The sequence below is a fragment of the Triticum aestivum genome, chromosome 6B (assembly GCF_018294505.1).
Source record: "Triticum aestivum cultivar Chinese Spring chromosome 6B, IWGSC CS RefSeq v2.1, whole genome shotgun sequence".
In the NCBI taxonomy this organism is placed as follows: domain Eukaryota; kingdom Viridiplantae; phylum Streptophyta; class Magnoliopsida; order Poales; family Poaceae; genus Triticum; species Triticum aestivum.
In genome coordinates this window covers 232,460,095-232,468,469 of record NC_057810.1, presented here as the reverse complement: position 1 = coordinate 232,468,469, position 8,375 = coordinate 232,460,095, and the positions used below count along the sequence as shown (strand labels likewise).

At 43.3% G+C, this 8,375-nt stretch overlaps 1 protein-coding gene across 6 annotated transcripts; it reads right to left on the bottom strand.

Annotated features, from left to right (window-relative positions):
• Nucleotides 1-1,927: 1,927 nt before the first annotated feature.
• Nucleotides 1,928-7,149, bottom strand: LOC123136724 (protein WVD2-like 7). Of its 6 annotated transcripts, XR_006467247.1 has the most exons (11): nucleotides 6,993-7,149; nucleotides 6,241-6,382; nucleotides 4,748-5,473; nucleotides 3,794-4,249; nucleotides 3,535-3,593; nucleotides 3,200-3,283; nucleotides 3,034-3,112; nucleotides 2,834-2,935; nucleotides 2,603-2,658; nucleotides 2,055-2,178; nucleotides 1,928-1,967 (listed from the first exon to the last, which is right to left on the bottom strand). XR_006467247.1 is itself a non-coding variant. In XM_044556199.1 (10 exons), exons 2-10 carry the CDS (start codon nucleotides 6,313-6,315, stop codon nucleotides 2,154-2,156), a joined length of 1,662 nt encoding a protein of 553 aa, XP_044412134.1. In that variant the 5' UTR covers nucleotides 6,316-6,382; nucleotides 6,993-7,149; the 3' UTR covers nucleotides 1,928-2,153. The 6 variants fall into 6 exon arrangements, 5 of the variants coding, with proteins under 5 accessions (XP_044412134.1, XP_044412138.1, XP_044412135.1 ...); XM_044556199.1 differs by having other exon boundaries at nucleotides 1,928-2,178; XM_044556203.1 differs by having other exon boundaries at nucleotides 1,928-2,178; nucleotides 6,998-7,039.
• Nucleotides 7,150-8,375: the final 1,226 nt, after the last annotated feature.

The following is an 8,375-nucleotide window of genomic DNA, read 5'->3' as shown; positions in this document are numbered from 1 at the left end:
GTTCTAAGCTCGCACGCAGACCTGGCCATCTGGGCCGTGCTACGCGGGCCGGGCCAAAATCATGCGTACCTGGCACGTCGTGTGTACCCGGCCCAGCATGAGGCAAGGCCCGTGTGCTGGCACAGCCCGTTTATATTTGAACTTTTTTTTATTTTTGAACAACCTAAAATGCCAAAAATAGGCACAAAACAGCCCAAAAGCTGAATAGCACGCGGGCCAACCGACACACGTGTTGTGTCGGGCCGGCCCATTTAGCAAGTATGTCATGCGTGGACCTGAAAGTGCGGCACGTGTGCCGGCACGGCACGACCCGTTTATAAACGTGTTGCCGCTGACCATTGTTTCCTGTCGTGTCGGCCCGTTTAGCAGTTGTGTCATACCTAGGCCTGAAAGTGCGGCACAGGTGTCGGCAATGGGATGACCCGTTTATAAACATGCCGCCGTGAACCATTTTTCATGTCGTGCCACACACGTTTAAGGGTGGGCCAAGTCATGCTCTGCTCACATAGAGAGGGGCAGGTGGAAGCCTGGATTTAGGGTAACTCCAATGCTCCAACAGTGACTAGGTTCCCTTCAAGGAAGTGAATATTGGGATATATCCTCGTCTCTAGAGTTTCAGTTAATTATCACTAACCCTGGCTTCTTACTTGTGATTTATTTGTCTCCTTGTCTTTACTTGTTATATTGTAATTGGCTGTTGTTGATTATATTGCTACTGGTAGCATTAGAAACACCTTTGCAAATTGTTACGCTCACTTTCATATTCCGCATATGGACTAAATTGCTAACTAATACTCCCTCCGTAAAGAAACATATACCGTCGATCTTATATTTCTTTACAAAGGGAGTAAATATTAAATTTTGTAAGTGTACCTACTCACCATCCTCCCCTCTAGGTCCATCTCGATCCTTTCAGTCGAGTTTCAGTGCAACGGTCGACGGTATTGGCTCGGCAGCTTTGAGACGGTGGAGAACGCAAGCAAAGATCGAGACGCGGGAGGATGCGGGGTTCATCGGGCCGCTAGTGACCATTGTGTCCTGCCCCGCGAGAGATGGAGACCTGATGTGTCCTCGAGGAGCGGGATACCTGGGAGAGTGAGTAGGCGGCCATTGTGAGGCTCAGAGCAGAAAATCCGCACCTCGTGCAGTACAAGGCAGAGTGGTTCTAGAAGAGGGACCATGAGCGCGACCGGAAAAGGAAACCTAATACCCAGCCCCCTGGCTATCTCATCTGTTGTTCCTCGACTCCCTAGAAGGTAAGATTGTATGCTTGTTTCCTGTAATCTGTGCTCGATTTCATATTTCTGCATCCTTGGATTCCCGGGATAGATCTGATCTCCTCAAACAACGAGCGAAGTCGAGATGTTGATGAGAAAGGGGCTTTTCTCAAGGCTAAATAGTGCTATGGTAAGGAGGACCAGCTAAGGCCTTCATAGATGATTAAGGTGGAGTCCAACGACGAGGGTTCTGACATTGACTAGGATAGCCTTGCGCGTGAGAGTGATGAGGAGTCTACTATGTTTAAATTCAAATGTTTGCATGTTTAGATCATTGCATGTTTAAAACTATTTGGAGATTTGTAAGTTTGAATGTTTAGATATTTGAACAATTGAAAGTTTGCATGTGTGCAATGTGATCAAGTAGTTCGGATGTTTTAGTATATCTGAGTGCCCTAAAATAGGACAATTGCTGGAGAAGAACAATTTTTAGTGTCCTAAAAGTCACTTTTTTGTGCCCTAAAATTTACCCCAACGGCTAGTTGTTGGAGAAGCTCTCACAAACAGAAGGAAAACCTACAATCAGCAGACACGTGGAGACAAATCGTAGCGTTATGGCCGCAATTCCAGTAGCTCCGAGCACAAGTTAATCGCTAGTATTCCCACGTCTCGCTTTCACTCACCAACCAGACAACAACAGGCAAACAATCTGTGGCGAAACAGCGCTGCCTTCCCTGCTCTTTCCTTGCTCTGAACTTGACACAAGAATCATATATCACGCCTCATGGTAGAATAGAGGTCACAAGCAGCAGCAAAACATCATGCCTAACATACAACCTTAATACTATACCGAGGTTGAGAGAAGGCCCTTGAACAACCATACAACCAAGTAACCGTGCCAACTCGCGCATCTCAAACTGCTCCTCAAGTGGCGCGTCATCGCCATCGCGGCCTCTCCTGTCTGCACAGTTAACAAAGAAACAGAACTGTTCCATTAACAAAGAAACAGAATTGTTTCATGAACAATCAAGTGGCAGATTTTCAGCAATTCACATAAATTCTACTCCCTCCGTTCCTAAATATTTGTCTTTCTAGATATTTCAACAAATGACTACATACGGAGCTATGAACAATCAAGTGGCAGATTTTCAGCAATTCACATAAATTCTACTCCCTCCGTTCCTAAATATTTGTCTTTCTAGATATTTCAACAAATGACTACATACGGAGCAAAATGAGTGAATCTACACTCTAAAATATGTCTACATACATCCGTATGTGGTAGTCCATTTGAAATGTCTAGAAAGACAAATATTTAGGAACGGAGGGAGTATCTGTGTAGTGATCAGTCAGTCAGTCATAATAATACGCACAAATGGCAATACCTTGGCTTGCTCTTGCACGCCAGGTTGCTCCTCTTGCCATCACGCGACGAGATTACCTACACAAGATGTGTGCACGAACCAACCTTTAGTTTTTTTTATAGTCACCGATGATTTTTTTTTTTTGCGGGGACCTATGAATTTGTATATAGACATATGGATTTATACGACTTCTACAGATCCCTGGCTAGTGGTTACTGGTTACCCCATGCATGCAAAAAGAAAAGAACAGACCTTTCTGTTTTGTTCGTTGCCGTTTACAGTAACTTTTGACAAAGCATTCCTTCCTCCAACAGAATGGGTTTCATATGTTGTGGACTTCTGCAGCATTTCAGTCTACAACAGAACCACATTAGCAAGTGCTGTGATTTGGAAGCGATTTCAGTCTATAACAATAATCCTACGAATCATCCCAGGGCACTGTTTGCTCTTACCTTAACCGCTGCGTTCCTCCCGTTGGAAATCCGGAGTGCCTTTGCAGCTTTGTAAGGTCGGATGCCGCTGCTGCTACTTCTGCACAAAGAACGGAGCAATTTACATAAAAAAGAAACAGATATTTCACACCAAATTTATAAATCATTCCACACTCTAGGAACAAACCTTGCACTTGTGGGTGCAGATATGTGCATAGATCCTCTAGTACAGGAATTTCCAACCGATGCCGCTGGCGTGCTCAGCTGCTTCCTGAAAATCAGTTCAAACAAGTACAGAGGTTTCAATGATATTCAAGATTTCCACAACATATGCTGAATACTCCCTCCGTTCCTAAATAGAAGTCTTTTTAGAGATCTCAATGCGGACTACATATGGAGCAAAATGAGTGAATCTACACTCTAAAATATGTCTATATACATCCGTATGTAGTCCTTATTGAAATCTCTAAAAAGACTTATATTTAGGAACGGAGGGAGTAGAAATGAAATCAAAATGAAGACCTTTTGTTCTGCGATCCATTGCTTGTACTGGTAAGACCTGTGCCTCTTTTCGATGCGACCTGCCAAGATTAATTAAGCTTATCAACTTCCCATAAACCATTAGAAGCGTTTAACTATTTGTTATACCGAACTTGCAAAAATATCTTCTGACGATTAGCAAAAGGAAAATTATGGTCCATATGTAGAAGCAAGTGACCAAAGTTGCATTTGTGAATAAGTTTAAAGGATAAATCAACATTTGATTAGGGGCAAAAGCTACCTGAGCAGCCTGCAAGGGTTTTGCATTATTTTGAGGTGAATTGGGCATAACTGAGCTTCTAGTAGCCAGCTTCCCAGTATTACTGCTGTTGCTAGAGGCAACATGAGAAACAGACGATCCCTTGTTGTAGAAATTTGTACGAGGAAGGGTAGCTGCAGGCTGTACTTCTTTCAAAAACTTGTGAGAAGCTTGTGTAGCTGATTTAGATGGTGCAACGACTCTATCAGTGTTCTGGCACAAAGCAGATCTGGAAGAAATGGCAGCTCTATCAGCATTTTGGTACGGAGAAGATCTAGAAGAGGCAGCAGCTTTCTCAGCACTCATCCTATCAGATAAAGCACGCAATTTCATCTCAACCCTCTTGTGGAAAGGATCCTTCAAGTCTTCAGAGTTCATGTTTTCTGAGTTTCTTCTTAAATGTACTCTCGGAATTTGGACAAGACAACTTGATGGGTCCTGAAATAGTAAACATGGGCATATGAGATAAATGACATTAACTTTTGCATCGTATATATAAAATAACCAAGAAAGGAAGAAACCAACAATGGAAAGTTTTCTTTAGTACTATCCTGGAAAGTGATCTAGCTAGTACTATCCTGGAAAGTGATCTGGCTCATTCACACATGCAAGTCATATAATTATATTATGGAATTTTCCTTCCAAACTGCTTGGAATCTCATACAAAACCAAAACTCACACCAGCCATGTAATTGCAGCAAATTGTATATCAAATGTAAACCATTGTCCAAAATAAAACTCTTGTACTTTTGCGATGAACTTTCTATACTACAACATTCTAGTATTGATTATCTAGAATTTACTTGCCGCTAAAGCAGGAACCAACTGCAAAAACTAGCTCTGTTCTGTTATATCTTATCAGTCACCCCTCCCCCCTTGCTGAAAAGTAGATCCTTCACTACATAAACAGTAAATATCAATCCAATAGCACATTACCTTGGCCCCCTTTGTCAACCCGTTAATGACAGCTGCCGCTATGCTCTTTCTTGGCTCCTGTTTCTTAACACCAGCTTTCAAACTTGCTATAGGCAAGATAATTCTCGACGCAGCAACATTACTTTCACCATAATCAGTTGAAACCACATGCTTTGGTGCAAGAACCTTTCTCTCCACGGTTTCCTGGTTGAGACCATGTTTACTACTCGTGCGCATAGCGCGCCGAAACTCACCATCAACATGTTGATTTTGAGCAGTACTAGATGCCTCCTCATCTTGAATACCTTGTGACCCTGTTATCCGAGAAAACAGAGGATTGAATGTCAAGTATCCTATCCCATGGGGTTCAGAGCGTTTATTCTCATCCGATGAGCTCACTCCAGTAGATGGTTGACAACTGAAGCCTGGAGCAGTATCCACAGGATCTTCGGGAGCAACTGCATGTGAATCATCTTCCTGCCTACTATGGTCCAGAGTGTCGCCATCACTCCTTTCTTCCAATGTGGCTTCAGTGAGAAGTTTAGCTTTCTGAGCCTTCCTCTTGTAATATTCTTCAAAAAATGCCTTCTTTTTTGCAACTAAACCAGGCAGTGTGAGTTTGCTTATCTCCTCCTGACGTCTGTTGTGTTCAAATACTGATCTGTTTTCCCATGACAAAGACTCTTCTGCAAATCTACCAAATGATACCGAACCATGATCAAGCACCATTTTCTGAACTGAATCGTCCTGGACAGTAGACATAAAGAGAACTTAGAGACTCACGAATTTCAATTTATTAGAAATTTAGAACAGAAAAAACAATAACTAACTAACATATACAGACAGAGTGGTTAGCTACAAAACTCTATAGATATAACTTATACGGAAGACTCAAGAATATGATAGGATTGCATTTGCAAAACAAAGGATTGTGAAAAACACAGGAATCTGCAAAACTGGGTGTTTGATTCGATTGAATAGGAAAAATACAGTGATCCTACAAAGCAAGGTCAAATTAAGGTCAAAACATATGCGAATGTAAGATAAAGTTAATATAATGCTACTTATAGCTTTTGCCTTGTTGTTTGTGCATAGGAATGTAAAAAAGAGGTTTCAGTGGATGGTAAAATTCCTTTGTTTTTCCTATGAAACTCAATACAAAGGAAAACTCCTCCCCTTTTCTTATGGTCCATTCCTTCGAATCAAATGGACAAATAGTGTCTCCCCATAAGAAATTTCCTATTCCTATGTCATAAGAATATTTGACCTTTTGCATCAGCAGTGAATAAAAACAAAATCACTAACCATCATCTAGCCTCCTCGAAACGCAACAGGAAACTACAGAAACAAGATTCAGGCAGCATCAACTATGTCATGCAATGTTAACATCTCAAATATTTCCCAACAGCACTGCGATATCAGGAGCCATTTAACTATGAGATTTATGTTGATAATTCAGGTGCGCAACCAAAGGTGACGCAACGAATGATTTCGAACGAAGCAGAGGATACTACCTGTGTGCAGAGGTCGTTGTAGGGCGAATCTGAGTGTGACCATCCACTGAACGGCTGCCCCACTTCAGCAGCCATTGTGCCTGTGTGCTTGTTATCAACTAACCAACCTTGGCAGGAAATTTCTTATACTGCTCCGATCTACCTGCAGCAATAGATACACCAAAAGTCACACTGTCAAGATCTGCCTCCTGGAGAGAAGTTAATAAAAACAAAACAAGAAGGGATTGCGGTATTTTCAGCCAGAAAAGGAAAACAAGAATGGCGGCCAAATACTTTTAGAAGCAAACGCAAAACCAGTATAGACAGACGTTGGAAAGTTTGGAGGAACAAAATCAAACCCCCAAAACAAAATCCCCGCCGAATCTTCGCCTGCCTGGCAGAGGAGGATTCCGCAGCGAGCAACGAAACCCGGAAATTCTGGCACAGCTAATCCCACGAAGTGAGACCCAGGTTGTTTCTTGGGTAGAATAATTTGCAACGGGGTAACAAAGAACTGCGATTTCTTGGATGAGAACTGGGAACGGGAACTCCAAGCCCGTCTCCACCTGAAATACCAGTACCACAGCGGGCATGGCACGGACTAGAACGGAAAAAGTACCCCAAATCTAACCGCGGTACGGCGACCGCACCAAGCGAAGCCATCAAGAACCGGAGCGTACCAGAGAAGGGACGTAATGAAATCGGAAACCCGCCGGGTACAACAGCCACCCTCCAACGGCAGGAGATCGAGAAGCCAGACGCTGAGTCCTCACCTCACCTGGTCGCCGATCCGTGCTCCTCCGTCGCGGCGAGAGGGGGGAGAGGGGGAGGGAGAGGGGGATGTTTAGGGCGGCGGCGGTGGCGAATCGGAGCGAGAGAGCGCTAACGGCTGGAAAGGGGGGGAGTAAATATGGAAGGAGGGAATGGAGTTGAAATCGGGTCGAGTAACGTTCGAATGAAAGCAGAGAGGTCGTGGCTTCGGCTCGCCCGCTCGCACGGAATTCGACGCGAGCAATCGCCAGGGCAAGCTGCTATGGGCCAGGCCTTTAAAAAAAATTAGGGGCAGGCCTATTTACCAATGCGAGCAAGCGCACCTGATTTTCTTTTGGGGTTCGTCTGTTTTTCATTTTTCTTTTTCCTTCTGGTTCTATGGGTTTAGTTGGGTTTCTTTCCTCTGGTTTTCCTTTTAGCGTGGGCTAGTGGTAAGGCGAGTGAATTTTGAGAAGCGCAAGGCTGAAAGCGGTGGCGTCAGCATGAGGAGTGCCGACCGCGACGAGGCCGAGCCGTGGACGGGCGAGTACGAAACTTTGGGGGAAGGGGGGGTATAGGGTTGGCTGGGTGGAGGTGAGCAAGGTGGTGGGGGGAGAGCGGGCCGGTCGCGGGAGTGCCACCAGCCATGGGTGGTGGGGGTTGACGGTTAGGGCCGGGCTGGGAGGCGGTGCGAGAGGAAGAATATGATAGTGGCGGCGTGATATTGGCCATTGGATGAAGATCTGTCGGCAAAAATATATTGACATGCATAAAAAAATTAGTTGACTTACACATAGTCGTCCCTTTGTTCTTTCCTTTCTGTTGTTCATTTTCTATTATTTTTCTGTATTTCTACTTTTTTTAGTTCGTGAACTTTAAAGAAATCAATTTTAAAATTCACGAGTACTTTTTAAATACATGAACATTTTTAAAAATCCATGAACATTTATTGACATACATGAACATTCTTATATTCATGAATATTTTTTAATCCATGAAAAATGTTTATTTTTACAATTTACATATTTTAAAATCTATAAGAACTCATGTAGACGGAAAACCAACTAAAGACTGTTAAAAGACAAAGGAAGAAAAATTGGATGCATCCTCAACCTGAGGCTCCACTCGTCGCCTCTGGCTTCGGAAATTTTAAAATGCTTATTGGGCTTTTCCGAAGGCCCACCTTGGTGTGTATTATTTTGCTTCCGAGTCTCGAAATTCTTGGTCGGGTGGTTGTTTCCTTGTAAGAGTGAATCTCACATGACTCTAATGTTGATAACCCACAAGTATAGGGGATCACAACAGTTTTTGAGGGTAGAGTATTCAACCCAAATTTATTGATTCGATACAAGGGGAGTCAAAGAATATTCTCAAGTATTAGCAGTTGCGTTTTTAATTCAACCACA